At 41.8% G+C, this 16,336-nt stretch overlaps 1 protein-coding gene across 2 annotated transcripts in view; it reads left to right on the forward strand.

The window, feature by feature from the left end:
* Positions 1-16,336, forward strand: part of LOC311100290 (uncharacterized protein) — a 36,325-nt gene that overhangs the window by 1,008 nt on the left and 18,981 nt on the right. The window contains exons 2-5 of one of the 2 annotated variants that reach the window (XM_084141147.1): positions 157-341; positions 1,243-1,365; positions 2,161-3,880; positions 6,524-6,634. In XM_084141147.1, coding sequence (XP_083997273.1) covers positions 198-341; positions 1,243-1,365; positions 2,161-3,880; positions 6,524-6,634 — 2,098 coding nt within the window. In that variant the 5' untranslated portion in view covers positions 157-197. Of the gene's footprint in view, positions 1-156; positions 1,366-2,160; positions 3,881-6,523; positions 6,635-16,336 lie in introns of both variants that reach the window. The other variant, XM_084141146.1, reaches the window with a different exon arrangement.

Raw genomic sequence — 16,336 nt, forward strand, 5'->3', positions numbered from 1 at the left:
GTAGTCAATCGCAGGTGTCTTGTCAGTAGGCTGGCGTTCCATTGGCTGATATGGGTTCATTCTCTGACTGTCTTCTTCTTCTTCTTTAGATATACACTACTCACTGTACCTAACATATTCTGCTTTGTTTTTGTTGTCCCCTTCCCTCCCTCATAGCCTACCATGCTGAGGTGGTGAGACTGGGTGTTCACAGTGATATGGTAATGTGTAGTGAATGGCGCCGGACACTGACAGCACAGGACACAACAACAACAACAAGGAACAGCAGTGATTTGCCTGTGATGAGTGGCGAAGGCACTGGTTTGGGGGCCCTTGGCCCGCTAGCGGGGTATTGGGAAAAAGTCAGTTGAACTCGTATTGTCTTCCTCTCACTTACTGTCACTTGTGCAAAGCTATTTTGGGTCAGAGAGATGCTGTCTGATTGGGCAGGCAGAATCCTCTTGTATCCAAAATCAAAGTTTAAAAAAAGACAAACTCAACAAAACAAAGAAACTGAAACTTTGGTTTCAAAAGGCGGAAGGTTTTGATCTGTTGTGTGTGGGTGTTTTTGAGGGTTAGATTGATTGACATGCTGCCTGGTACAATGCTCAACTTAAAAATTATTCTCATATCGACTGGATTGATACTCCACTGTACTAAACGATATCTTGAGATACACTAAAAAAATCAATGATACTGTGTACTCTAATCTGATACTCCAGTGTACTATATTTTACATTTTAGTCATTTAGCAGATGTTCTTATCCAGAGCGACTTAGTTAGTGAGTGCATACATTTTTCATTCTGACATTGAGATACTCTCTGATTCTAAATGATACCGTGTACGATACTCTGTGATGGCACTAAATTATATTTTGACGATGCAAGTATCGGGATATATTTTCCCATGCATTAAATGAAAACACGAAGCAGACTATACTCTTTGGGCCTTTAAAAACCTGCTGTATGTAAAATATTGTGTGCTATAGCTTGAAAAATAAATAAATGTGACTCTGGATGACAACATAATGTTTGTTTACAACATTAGGGCTGTCTTCCTAAAGAAGTTAAATATGCTTCATGTTTTGTCTTCTTGCCAAGATACTAACGAGTATCACGATACTGGTGATACTCTATTGTACTCAACTTTACTCAATGATACTGTACAATACTCTGTGTAATTACTGTATGTGGTTGACCAGGTTGCCCTCCCCTACTGATATCTATCAGGGTATTAACATATTTTGTGATTGGTCCCTGCAGATCCAGGAGCGCTCAGCTTTGTTGGAGACCTGTCCATGGTGTGCTGCTAAAGGACAGACTCAGGCCCTGCGCTCCTACAGGATCAACTTCCAGGAGTTCATCACTCTCTGCACTGACCCACAGGTAGGGTATCGTTAAAACACACACATGCGCTCACTCACTCACTTACACACACACACACACACACACACACAGATGTGCGCACACAATCAGCACAACGTCAACAAAAACAGTGGGGTATTTCACAAAGCAGGATCAATGAGTGAATCCTAAACTGTCTGAACAAGACACCAGTTGTAGTAGTTTCCTAAAGAAACCTCTGAACAAGACACCAGTTTTAGTAGTTTCCTAAAGAAACCTCTGAACAAGACACTAGTTTTAGTAGTTTCCTAAATAAACCTCTGAACAAGACACTAGTTTTAGTTTCCTAAATTAACCTCTGAACAAGACACCAGTTTTAGTAGTTTCCTAAATAAACCTCTGAACAAGACACTAGTTTTAGTTTCCTAAAGAAACCTCTGAACAAGACACTAGTTTTAGTAGTTTCCTAAAGAAACTGTGTCCTGTGTCTGGGTTTGCTTTGTTGTCCGGCATAGTGGCAGTATTATGGCTGAATTCTGTGTTACTGTCGGTAGTAAATGCAGTCAGAAACTGTGCTAAAGTATCCTTTCACTCTGCTACTTTATAGTGTGAGTGTTGTCCTGTAGTGTTGTCATTCAATGCAAGAGTGAATACAAGTAGTAGGGTCAAGAAACAATATGAAGTCAATGTGAAGTTTGAACTTCCCAGACAGTTGCCCATAATTATTTCTTAATTCAACCACGCCTCTTGCCAGGCCATCCTTTTTAATTAAGAATTGACTTGCCTGTTTTAAATAAACAAATGCATCAGAGTAACCTCTCCCCCTCTACCCTACAGTGCCTGTTTCCCCTGGTCTCCAGGCCTTTGGAGGATGTCCTGGACAGCCTCGTACCCCCTCTACTCCGAACTCAGACGGGGAACAAGAGGAAGAGCCCCTGCGGGTTGGAGAACGGAGACCCTGTACCTTCCCCCAAACGTGCACGATCGGTGGATTCAGAAGTGGCAGAGGAGGCCGTATCACAGAGTGGAGCTCTATCAGTCAGCAGCATCGCCAACAAACTCAATGGGGGAGAAGAGTGCTTTAATGGGAAGAAGCGTGCAGTACAGAAGGAAAGAATCAGCCAGTCAGAACACACCGACATGGATGTGGTGGATAAAACCCTCAAACACCCACTTCCTGAGACTGAGAGGGGAGGGGCCAACGGATACCACAAGGATTCTGGTTGGTCGATGCCAGAAGAAATGAACCAGGAAGTCCTAGAAGAGGAAGAAGATGGTGTCTTTCTCCCAGAGGAGGGTACACCTACCTTAGACAAGGGTTTGCCTCTCCAAGAGAAGACTGTACCGGTCTTACAGGTGGCCGTTTCTGTTGTAGAGCCTACCGTAGAGACTGAAGGTGCACCAAAGGTGGTTAAGATTATCTCTACCTTAGAGGAGGCTGTATTTGCCCTAGAGAAGACTTTATCTGCCCCGCAGGTAGCCATTTCTGTCCATGAGAAGATTTCACCTCCCTTACACGTGGCCGTTTCTGCCTCAACGTCTGCCCCAGAGAAACCGTTGGCCAAGGCTGCCTTAGTGGAAGTTACACCAGCACATCAGAAGGTTAACCCTCCCTTACAGGACACAGTCTCTCTCCTAGAGGCTCTGACTGCCCCAGGGGAAGCTACACCAGCACATCAGAAGGTTAACCCTCCCTTACAAAGGACTGTGTCTGCACCCGAGGATGGTGTGTCTGCACCCGAGAAGGTGGGGACACCTGCCATGGAAGCTGTCCTCGTGTTGCAGGAAGCTCTGACCGTCTTAGAGGAGGCTTCACCTGGCATTAACAAGGGTCTCTCTGTCTTAGAGAAAGGTGAGGAAGAGGAGTGTTTAATGGAGGAGGAGGAGGAAGAAGTGGTTACACTTGTGGCCTTGGAGGCTGTCCCTGCCTCAGAGAAAGACGAGGAGCAGGTGGATGATGAGTACGGAGAGGAGGATCTGCCTGTCTTTGACGAGGAAGAGGAGGAAGAGTGCCCACCAGAGGTGATGTGTAGGCCCTGTAGTGTGGACCTCAGTCAGAGCAAAGTGCCTGTTGAAGTTCATGTTGTGGGGGATGATGATGATGAAGATGCTGGTCCTATCAGAGCTAGAAGAAGAGCTCAGAACGCCCGGCAACTAATCAGTAGCGAGGACGAGATGACTGACGCAACCATGGAAACGGAACAGGAAGGAAGCGTCACGGAGGAAGTGGAAGTCGTGGCACCACCGCTGAAAAAGAAAATGGGCCGGCCGAGAAAGACTCCTATTATTAAATACACGCAGGAAGTGGGTCCCCACTTTGACCCGGAAGTTATCTTGACTGGGGAGTTGGTCCCGGTTCCCGGGCCTCACCTGTTCTGGAGGAATGAGAACAGTCTGTGTTGGCTGGACACCTTGCTGGTAGCGCTGGTCCACTGTCGCACCCTGAGGGACAGACGACCCACCAAGAGGCCCACTGTAGGTCAACCTGTCTGGGACCTGTGTGAGAGATATGACCGGGCCTGTGGTCTCATTACAGCCTACCAACACACTGACGCAGGTGGGTGGACTTATCTATTTAGTAAGGTTTATTTGAATTGATGTAGAACATTGGCAGCTAAGAGCTGAATATCTATTTGGAATGGGAATGAATGTAGCCGTGTTCTACTAAGCTATATGGAATTGTTTTAAGAAGGTCATACCAAGGACCATTTAGCTATTTGAGTTAGAATTCTAAGACCCCTTGAAGTATACATTTTTTTACTGCTATTAGACTAAAACAAACGCATTGAATAAAAGATTCAATACATGGAACAAACAATAGATTCCCCAAAAAAATCCTAAGGAAGTTTGTTCTGAAGTGTCTGTCCTATATCTGAGAGATATAGATCAGGATTTATTTATTTTTATTTTTTAACATGGATTTAACCCCTTATTTTAGGCACTAAACAGTCACCATATACAGTACCAGTCAAAAGTTTGGAAACACATACTCATTCCAGCGCTTTTCTTTATTTTTACTATTTTCGACATTGTAGAATAACAGTGAAGACATCAAAACTATGAAATAACACATATGGAATCATGTAGTAACCAAAAAAGTGTTAAACAAATCAAAATATATGTTATATTTGAGATTCTTCAAATAGCCACCCTTTGCCTTGATGACAGCTTTCCACACTCTTGGCATTCTCTCAACCAGCTTCACCTGGAATGCTTTTCCAACAGTCTTGAAGGAGTTCCCACATATGCTGAGCACTTGTTGGCTGCTTTTCCTTCACTCTGCCGTCCGACTCATCCTAAACCATCTCAATTGGGTTGAGGTCGGGGGATTGTGGAGGCCAGGTCATCTGATTCAGCACTCCATCACTTTCCTTCTTGGTAAAATAGCCCTTACCCAGCCTGGAGGTGTCTTGGGTCATTGTCCTGTTGAAAAACAAATGATAGTCCCACTAAGCCCAAACCAGATGGGATGGCGTATCGTTGCAGAATGCTGTGGTAGCCATGCTGGTTAAGTGTGCCTTGAATTCTAAATAAATCACAGACAGTGTCATCAGCAAAGCACCCCCACACCATAACACCTCCATGCTTCACGGTGGGAAATACACATGTGGAGATCATCCGTTCACCCACACCACGTCTCACAAAGACACGGCGGTTGGAACCAATAATCTCCAATTTGGACTCCAGACCAAAGGACACATTATACCGGTCTAATGTCCATTGCTCATGTTTCTTGGCCCAAGCAGGTGTCTTCTTCTTATTGGTGTCCTTTAGTAGTGGTTTCTTTGCAGCAATTCGACCATGAAGGCCTGATTCACACAGTCCCCTCTGAACAGTTGATGTTGAGATGTGTCTGTTACTTGAACTCTGTGTAGCATTTATTTGTGCTGCAATTTCTGAGGCTGGTAACTCTAATGAACTTATCCTCTGCAGCAGAGGTAACTCTGGGTCTTCCATTCCTGTGGTTGACCTCATGAGAGCCAGTTTCATCATAGCGCTTGATTGTTTTTGCGACTGCACTTGAAGAAAAGTTCTGGAAATGTTCCGCACTGACTGACCTTCATGTCTTACAGTAATGATGGACTGTCGTTCCTCTTTGCTTATTTGAGCTGTTCTTGCCATAATATGGACTTGGTCTTTTACCAAATAGGGCTATCTTCTGTATAACCCCCCTACCTTGTCACAACACAACTGATTGGCTCAAACGCATTAAGAAGGAAAGGAATTCCACAAATTGACTTTTAAGAAGGCACACCTGTTAATTGAAATGCATTCAAGGTGACTACCTCATGAATCTGGTTGAGAGAATGCAGAGAGTGTGCAAAGCTGTCATCAAGGCAAAGGGTGGCTATTTGAAGAATCTCAAATATATAACATGTATTTTGATTTTACACTTTTTTGGTTACTACATGATTCCATATGTGTTATTTCATAGTTTTGATGTCTTCACTATTATTCTACAATGTAAAAATAGAGAAAAACCCTTGAATGAGTAGGTGTGTCCAAACTTTTGACTGGTAGTGTAAACTTCCATGCATTTTTTCAACTGGTACCGGGGGACCTTCAGACAAGTCTCCTGAGGCCTGTGGGCGTCCTAGAGCAAAACAACGTACATGTTCGTGAGAGTCTCACCTTTCCACAGATGGATCATATTAGTGTGTAATCCAAGCTGTTCGAATGCTACAGACAGAAGTTGGCAGATTGACTGTACCGATTTCAGACGAGTCCCAAGACGCCTGTGGAGGTCCTAGAGCAAAATGGAGAACATCGTCTTCCTGAGTCTCATTTTGTGAGAAGACCAATTTTCGTGATGTCTCATGGTCTGCCAATCACCACTCTAGCTCTGTCACCTATTTTCACAGATACGGAAGTGCGACATCGGCGGATGCGGTGGATTGAGACTCATCCAATGCAACAACAAAATATATCTCTAGCTTAAACTGATGGATTTGTATGGGATAAAAAAAATGCTAATTAGATTTCCACGGGGGTGTGGACATCGACTCTAGGGGGGGTTTAACCAAGCTGCCTTCAGCAGAGTTTCTTGTGTTTTGATCTATTTCCCAATCCTAAATACAGAACTCAATTTGACTTTGGACTGCCTTTCACTTTCCAAAGAAGTAAAAAAAACATGTGTTTTTGTGCTGCCAGAATGCCATGTTTACACCTGTGTGTTTCTCTCCCTCTCATCTCTCTCCAGACGGAGTAGTCAGAGTGCCCTCTGCGGTGTTACAGAGGGTCCAGACGGAGATGCAGACCGCCAGGATGTCCATCTTTAAACTGCTGGAGCCTCTACTGAAATGCAAACTGGGTAAGAACCTGTCTGGGAAATCATAGAGGGCGTTGGGTGATGGCTCTCGGCAGTTCATAGATCAACAAACGTGTGAAAGCTCCGGATAAGAGCATCTGCAAAATGACTCGTGCAATTTGGGCTTTTTGTTCACGTGACCTTATCTTATCTACTTAGTCTAAAGTAATATACAGTGCCTTCAGAAAGTATTCATACCCCTTGACTTACTCCCCAAAAAATTGTTACAGCCTGAATTCAATTTTTTTTCTGTGCAAATGTATTAAATTAAATACAGAAATATTTCATTGACATAAGTATTCACACCCCCTGAGTTAATACTATATAGAAGCACCTGTGGCAGTGATTACAGCTGTAAGTCTTTCTGGGTAAGTCTCTTAAGAGCTTTCCAAACCTGGATTGTGCAACATTTGCCCATTTTATTCTTTTAAAAATTATTTGAGTTCTGTCAAATAGGTTGTTGATCATTGTTCGACAACCATTTTCAGTTCTTGCCATAGATTTTCAAGGCGATTTAAGTCAAAACTGGAACTCGGCCACTCAGGAACATTCACTGTCTTTTTGGTAAGCAACTCTAACGTAGATTTGGCCTTGTGTTTTAGGTTATTGTCCTGCTGAAAGGTGAATTTGTCTCCCAGTGTCTGGTGGAAAGGAGACTGAACTAGGTTTTCCTCTATGATTATGCCTGTGCTTAGCTCCATTCCGTTTCTTTTTTATCCTGAAAAACATCCCAGTCCTTAATGGTTACAAGCATACCCATAACATGATGCAGCCACCACTATGCTTGAAAAAAAAAGTTACTTGCTTTGCCACATTATTTGCACTATTGCTTTAGTTCCTTGTTGCAAACAGGATGCATGTTTTGGAATACGCTTTACATTTACATTTTAGTCATTTAGCAGACGCAGATTTGAACGTTATTGGGGTTGAATACTAATTGACTTGTTGACATTTCAGCTTTTAATTAATTTGTAAGAACTTTGAATAACCTAATATTGGGCGTATTGTGTGTAGGCCAGTGACCAAAAATCTCAATTGAATCCATTTTAAATTCAGGCTGTAACACAACAAAATGTGGGAAAAGTCTAGGGGTGTGACTACTTTCTGAAGGCACTGTATAATAAAGTCGTATATAATAATATACACTGAGTGTACAAAACATTAAGAACACCTGCTCTTTCCATGACATAGCTTTCACCTGGTCAGTCTATGATCCCTTATTGATGTCACCTGTTAAATCCACTTCAAATCAGTGTAGATGAAGGGGGGGAGACAGGTTAAAGAAGGATTTTTAAGCCTTGAGACAATTGAGACATGGATTGTGTATGTGTGCCATTCAGAGGGTGAATGGGCAAGACAAAATATTTAAGTGCCTTTGAACGGGGTATGGTAGTAGGTGCCAGGCGCACCGGTTTGTGTCAAGAACTGAGTGTACCAAACATTTTACATTTACGTCATTTAGCAGACGCTCTTATCCAGAGCGACTTACAAATTGGTGCATTCACCTTATAGCCAGTGGGATAAACACTTTACAATATGTTTTTTTGGGGGTGGGGTAAGGGGGGGTAGAAGGATTACTTTATCCTATCCCAGGTATTCCTTAAAGAGGTGGGGTTTCAAGTGTCTCGGGAAGGTGGTGAGTGACTCTGCTGTCCTAGCATCGTGAGGGAGCTTGTTCCACCATTGGGGTGCCAGAGCAGCGAACAGTTTGAGTGTACCAAACATTAGAAACACCTTCCTAATACCTTTTGACCTCAGAACAGTCTCAATTCGTCAGGGCATGGACTCAACATTGTGTCAAGTGTTCCACAGGGATGCTGGCCCATGTTGACTCCAATGCTTCCCACAGTTGTGTCTAGTTGTCTGGATGTCCTTTGTGTGGTGGGACCATTCTTGATACACACAGGAAACTGTTGAGCAGGAAAAACCCAGAAGCGTTGCAGTTCTTGACGCAAACCTGTGCGCCTGGCACCTACTACCATACCCCGCTCAAAGGCACCTAAATATTTTGTCTTGCCCATTCACCTTCTGAATGGCACATGTACACAATCCATGTCTCAATTGTCTCGAGGCTTAAAAATCCTTCTTTAATCTGAATGGCACATGTACACAATCCATGTCTCAATTGTCTCTAGGCTTAAAAATCCTTCTTTAACCTGTCTCCTCCCCTTCATATACCCTGATTTTGAAGTAGATTTAACAAGTGACATCAATAAGGGATCATAGCTTTCACCTGGTCAGTCTGTGCCATGGAAAGAGCAGGTGTTCTTGAGACTTTGTATACTGTGTACATTACAGTATATGCCATTTATCAGACACTATCCAAAGCGACTTACAGTCATGCAACATTTTATGTATGGGTGGTCCCGAGAATCAAACCCATATTGAGCTATAAAAGAGAGGCGTGAACAGACCTTCTCCCTGGGAGAATCTCAATTACATACTCATCGCGTCCTCTCTCCTCGCCGCCTCCTCAAAACCCGTTGGAGGAGAAGGTCAGAGGGGAGGGACCTCTGGCTTTCTCATCCAATGGGTTTTGAGGAGAGAGGGCGCGAGGAGTATGCAATTGAGATTGTCCCACTGTGTGCTCACTAAAGTTAACTTTCTCTGGCGGCTGTGTCGTCACGCGCTCCACGCAACAAACTTTTTTTTCCTGACTGGGAAATTTGGAATGCAACTCGAGGTAAGCAACCTGTGTTCAAAATAATGCTGTGATTTTATGTTTGATAAGAAGCAAATTATACTGTAGTTGCATGTATGTTTCAATAGCGCAAACTATCACACACAAAGTTATTAACGTTAACTAGCTAGCTATGTTAGCATCTAAGCTGGCAAGCTAACATTACCAGTGAATAATGGTGTACGTTTCTCATATCGAAATGAATGACTGAACAGAATGCGTCCTACAAATAGAATATCAGAGTTCAGAGTGTGATGTTAGATATGTCATATCAGAATGAGTGCTTCATCCAATAATATCACGTGTAACAACTGTGAGCAGCCAGCCACATCCCCTAACCAGCCATTAGTCTACTCAGCTGCTTCCCTCCAGACCCGGCGCCAGGATAAAGTGACTAAGGGGGCAGTTGAAATCGTTGAGGTGGCACAGTTTGTGGGGGTTCTTGCATTGGAATTATATAGAGTTCTGCTTAAATCGCTCAATACCACAAACAAAGTTAAAATGCTGAGACTCTGAGACCATTTAGTGCTTTTGAAGTGACATGCTACCTCCGCTGCGCTGTTGTTATGTGAATTATTAAACAAACTATTTCAGTGTCTCTGTGCGTCTCCCAAAAGGTTGTAAGTCTTTTGGGATTTAAGTAACGGACAGAGTTCCGATCTGCATAGTCAGAGATCTTTATTCATTGAGAATTCTGCCATCACAATTTCAGAGTCCATCTTTTATACTCATACGTCATACAAACATCCCTCCTCTCTGTAGGCAGGCTGTAGTTTTCCACTTTCAAACTGCTCTCCTAACCATTAGGTCACACACATACAGTGGGGAAAAAAAGTATTTAGTCAGCCACCAATTGTGCAAGTTCTCCCACTTAAAAAGATGAGAGAGGCCTGTAATTTTCATCATAGGTACACGTCAACTATGACAGACAAATTGAGAATTTTTTTTCCAGAAAATCACATTGTAGGATTTTTAATGAATTTATTTGCAAATTATGGTGGAAAATAAGTATTTGGTCACCTACAAACAAGCAAGATTTCTGGCTCTCACAGACCTGTAACTTCTTCTTTAAGAGGCTCCTCTGTCCTCCACTCGTTACCTGTATTAATGGCACCTGTTTGAACTTGTTATCAGTATAAACGACACCTGTCCACAACCTCAGTCACACTCCAAACTCCACTATGGCCAAGACCAAAGAGCTGTCAAAGGACAACAGAAACAAAATTGTAGACCTGCACCAGGCTGGGAAGACTGAATCTGCAATAGGTAAGCAGCTTGGTTTGAAGAAATCAACTGTGGGAGCAATTATTAGGAAATGGAAGACATACAAGACCACTGATAATCTCCCTCGATCTGGGGCTCCACGCAAGATCTCACCCTTGGGGTCAAGATGATCACAAGAACGGTGAGCAAAAATCCCAGAACCACACAGGGGGACCTAGTGAATGACCTGCAGAGAGCTGGGACCAAAGTAACAAAGCCTACCATCAGTAACACACTACGCCGCCAGGGACTCAAATCCTGCAGTGCCAGACGTGTCCCCCTGCTTAAGCCAGTACATGTCCAGGCCCGTCTGAAGTTTGCTAGAGTGCATTTGGATGATCCAGAAGAGGATTGGGAGAATGTCATATGGTCAGATGAAACCAAAATATAACTTTTTGGTAAAAACTCAACTCGTCGTGTTTGGAGGACAAAGAATGCTGAGTTGCATCCAAAGAACACCATACCTACTGTGAAGCATGGGGGTGGAAACATCATGCTTTGGGGCTGTTTTTCTGCAAAGGGACCAGGACGACTGATCCGTGTAAAGGAAAGAATGAATGGGGCCATGTATCGTGAGATTTTGAGTGAAAACCTTCCATCAGCAAGGGCATTGAAGATGAAACGTGGCTGGGTCTTTCAGCATGACAATGATCCCAAACACACCGCCCGGTCAACGAAGGAGTGGCTTCGTAAGAAGCATTTCAAGGTCCTGGAGTGGCCTAGCCAGTCTCCAGATCTCAACCCCATAGAAAATCTTTGGAGGGAGTTGAAAGTCCGTGTTGCCCAGCGACAGCCCCAAAACATCACTTCTCTAGAGGAGATCTGCATGAAGGAATGGGCCAAAAATACCAGCAACAGTGTGTGAAAACCTTGTGAAGACTTACAGAAAACGTTTGACCTGTGTCATTGCCAACAAAGGGTATATAACAAAGTATTGAGAAACTTTTGTTATTGACCAAATACTTATTTTTCGAATCGCATCGCAGTGGTTGTTTGCTGAAGTGGTAGTTGCTTGTTAAAAATGTAATGTAATACAATGGCAATTCTGGTTATAGGTTAAAATCCTACGCATGAACTGCCGACATTTTTACGCACATTAATTGATAATGATGGAAAATAAGATATGCAAGATATTTGAATAGATGTTTTTTTAAATAGCTATGTAAATATATTGAGGTGAGAGCATTGGAAATGCTTTTGGCGGTTGACCTGCTTCTGTTTTGTGGGTGGCACTATGTGATGTTTTCGATGGATGGGTCCTGGCCTCTCGGGGGCATAGGGATCCGGGGGGACAGGGGTGGTATACTGATCACTGGGATGACGGCCCAACTTGGGATGGGGAGTGGTTTTAGCGGGGGAATTGGTGGAGAACAATTGGAGGGTTAATTAGTAACATTGCAAATATCATGGTATAGTGATATGGACACTCAATCACTATGGTATTTTCTATTGGTAAATTTACAAACATATATAATGACAAATAGATTTGAAACGTGTATCTCATTATGGTATGTACTGAAATAAGTATAGCCAGTTGTAATTGTAATGGCTTAGCAGATAATAACAAAAGAACAATATTTACATGGCTCAAAGAGAAGGAATATAATATCTATTGTTTACAGGAAACCCATTCAACAATTCAAGATGAAGTTGCATGGAAAAAGGAATGGGGGGGCGAAATATACTTCTCCCATGGGCTAAGAAACTCAAAAGGGGTGATGATATTAATTAACAGTAATTTCGATCCGAATGTGCAAATTGTCCAAACAGATATGCAAGGTAGATGGATTATTTTAAATATGTTATTGGACCATAAACAAATATGCCTCATTAACCTTTCACGGACCAAATAATGATGATCCACACTTCTTTGACAAAATATATAATAAATTATCAACCCTGCAAGCAATACAAGACTCTATTATTATGGTGGGAGATTATAATACTGTATTAAATAGCTCATTGGACCGTAAAGGAAATCACACTACAAACTATCACCCTCATGCTCTTAAGGAAATCGTGAATGTCATGGATACATTAGAACTAGTAGTTATATGGTGGCTTAAATATCCTGATTTAGTGAGATACAGTGGGGAGACAAGTATTTGATACACTGCTGATTTTGCAGGTTTTCCTACTTACAAAGCATGTAGAGGTCTGTAATTTTTATCATAGGTACACTTAAACTGTGAGAGACGGAATCTATAACAAAAATCCAGAAAATCACATATGATTTTTAAGTAATTAATTTGCATTTTATTGCATGACATAAGTATTTGATCACCTACCAACCAGTAAGAATTCCGGCTCTCACAGACCTGTTCATTTTTCTTTAAGAAGCCCTCCTGTTCTCCACTCATTACCTGTATTAACTGCTCCTGTTTGAACTCGTTACCTGTATAAAAGACACCTGTCCACCCACTCAATCAGACTCCAACCTCTCCACAATGGCCAAGACCAGAGAGCTGTGTAAGGACATCAGCGATAAAATTGTAGACCTGCACAAGGCTGGGATGGGCTACAGGACAATAGGCAAGCAGCTTGGTGAGAAGGCAACAACTGTTGGCGCAATTATTAGAAAATGGAAGAAGTTCAAGATGACGGTCAATCCCCCTCGGTCTGGGGCTCCATGCAAGATCTCACCTCGTGGGGCATCAATGATCATGAGGAAGGTGAGGGATCAGACCAGAACAACACGGCAGGACCTGGTCAATGACCTGAAGAGAGCTGGGACCACAGTCTCAAAGAAAACCATTAGTAACACATTACGCCGTCATGGATTAAAATCCTGCAGCGCACGCAAGGTCCCCCTGCTCAAGCCAGCGCATGTCCAAGCCCGTCTGAAGTTTGCCAATGACCATCTGGATGATCCAGAGGAGGAATGGGAGAAGGTCATGTGGTCTGATGAGACAAAAATAGAGCTTTTTGGTCTAAACTCCACTCGCCGTGTTTGTAGGAAGAAGGATGAGTACAACCCCAAGAACACCATCCCAACCGTGAAGCATGGAGGTGGAAACATCATTCTTTGGGGATGCTTTTCTGCAAAGGGGACAGGACGACTGCACCGTATTGAGGGGAGGATGGATGGGGCCATGTATCGTGAGATCTTGGCCAACAACCTCCTTCCCTCAGTAAGAGCATTGAAGATGGGTTGTGGCTGGGTCTTCCAGCATGAAAACGACCCGAAACACACAGCCAGGGCAACTAAGGAGTGGCTCCGTAAGAAGCATCTCAAGATCCTTGAGTGCCCTAGCCAGTCTCCAGACCTGAACCCAATAGAAAATCTTTGTAGGGAGCTGAAAGTCCGTATTGCCCAGCGACAGCCCCGAAACCTGAAGGATCTGGAGAAGGTCTGTATGGAGGAGTGGGCCAAAATCCCTGTTGCAGTGTGTGCAAACCTGGTCAAGACCTAGAGGAAACGTATGATCTCTGTAATTACAAACAAAGGTTTCTGTACCAAATATTAAGTTCTGCTTTTCTGATGTATCAAATACTTATGTCATGCATTAAAATGCAAATGAATTACTTAAAAATCATGCAATGTGATTTTCTGGATTTTTTTGATTCCTTCTCTCACAGTTGAAGTGTACCTATGATAAAAATTACAGACCTCCACATGCTTTGTAAGTAGGAAAACCTGCAAAATCAGCAGTGTATCAAATACTTGTTCTCCCCACGGTATACATGGCGGAGACTCAATCAAGCTAGTTGTCTTGACTTCTTTCTTATGTCATTGTCGTTGGCACCAAAAGTTTAAAAAGTGTTGATAGGGGACAGAATGCGGTCGGACCATCATATAATTGGCAAATACATTACTCTTACTGAATTTCCACGTGGGCGAGGATATTGGTAATTTAATCAAAGCCTATTGGATGATAACTTGTTTTTAACTAGGACAGAGGAATTTATAACTGATTTTTTCCAACATAACATAGGTACAGCAAATCCCCTTATTGTATGGGACACCTTTAAATGTGCCTTTTTAGAGGCCATGCAATTCAGTACTCATCTCGAAAACAAAAGCAATTTAGGTCAAAAGAGTCCATACTAACAAAGGAAATAGAAGGTCTAACAGAACAGATAGATAGCAATAAAAACTGTAACATAGAGGCTCAGAATAAATTAGAGGAAAAACAAAAAGAAAAGGAGAAACTTATTCAAGAAAGATCAAGTGTAATATATTATAAAAATAAAGCAAACTGGATGGAATATGGGGAAAAATGCACCAAATTCTTTTTTAATCTTCAACATAGGAATGCTACCAAAAATAATTTCTTGAAACTGGTTTCAAATGACGGAGTCACCCATGATTCACCAAATTATATTTTGAAGGAGGAAACAAAGTATTTTAAGTATATGTTTTCGTTTCAGTCGCCTCCATCTCCTCTAACTGAAGCAAATTGTAGAGATTTATTTTCTATTGATAATGTAAAATGAACAGCCCTACAGAAAGACTCATGTAAAGGGGAAATTACAGAGGAGGAACTTCTGGAAGCAATTAAAGACTTTAAGTCCGGGAAAACTCCAGGGTTGGATGGCATACCAGTCGAAGTATACCAAACCTTTTTTGATATACTTAGAGGACCGCTATTAGCATGTTTTAACCACTCCTATGTAAATGGTAGATTATCTGACACTCAAGAAGAAGGTCTGATTTCATTATTACTGATACAGGATACAAGTGGAAAATATAAAGATCCAGTCCATATAAAAAATTGGCGGCCCCTTACACTTCAGTGTTGTGATGCAAAAATTCTAGCAAAATGTATAGCGCATAGAATTAAAAAAGTATTGTCGGACATTATTCATTCTAATCAGACAGGTTATTACATGGGCGATACATTGGAGATAATATAAGGCAGTACTGGAAACAATAGGACACTATGAAAAATCTGTGAAACCAGGCCTACTATTCAAAGTAAACTTCGAAAAGGCATTTGATAAAGTACGACTGGGGTTTATATATAAATGGCTGGAGCATTTCAATTTTGGACAATCTCTTATAAATTGGGTTAAAATCATGTATAGTAACTCTAGGTGTAAAATAGTAAATAATGGCTATTTTTCAGAAAGTTTTAAACTGTCAAGAGGAGTGAAACAAGGTTGTCCACTATCGGCATATCTATTTATTATTGCTATCGAGATGTTAGCTATTAAAATCAGATCCAACAATAATATCAAGGGATTAGAAATCCAGGGCTTAAAAACAAAGGTGTCATTGTACGCTGATGATTCATGTTTTCTTTTAAATCCACAGCTTGAATCCCTCCACAGCCTCATAGAGGATCTAGATACATTTTCTAACCTCTCTGGATTACAACCAAATTATGATAAATGTACTATATTACATATTGGATCACAAAAAAATAAAAAATTTACATTACCATGTAGTTTACCAATAAAATGGTCAGATGGTGATGTGGATATACTCGGAATACATATCCCAAATGAAATAAATGATCTCACTCCAAAAAAATAAAATAGAAATTTAGCAAAAATAGATAAGATCTTGCTACCATGGAAAGGTGGGTGCCTGTCAATTTGTGGAAAAACCACCCTGATTAACTCTTTAGTATTATCCCAGTTTACCTATTTGCTTATGGTCTTGCCTACGCCTACCGAACATTTTTAAATTATATGAGAAAAAAATATTCCATTTTATTTGGAATGGCAAGCCAGACAAAATTAAACGGGCCTATTTATATAATGAATATGAATTAGGAGGACAGAAATTATTAAATATTAAAGCATTAGACCTATCA

The sequence above is a fragment of the Coregonus lavaretus genome (genome assembly GCF_964263955.1).
Source record: "Coregonus lavaretus genome assembly, chromosome: 24".
Taxonomy (NCBI): domain Eukaryota; kingdom Metazoa; phylum Chordata; class Actinopteri; order Salmoniformes; family Salmonidae; genus Coregonus; species Coregonus lavaretus.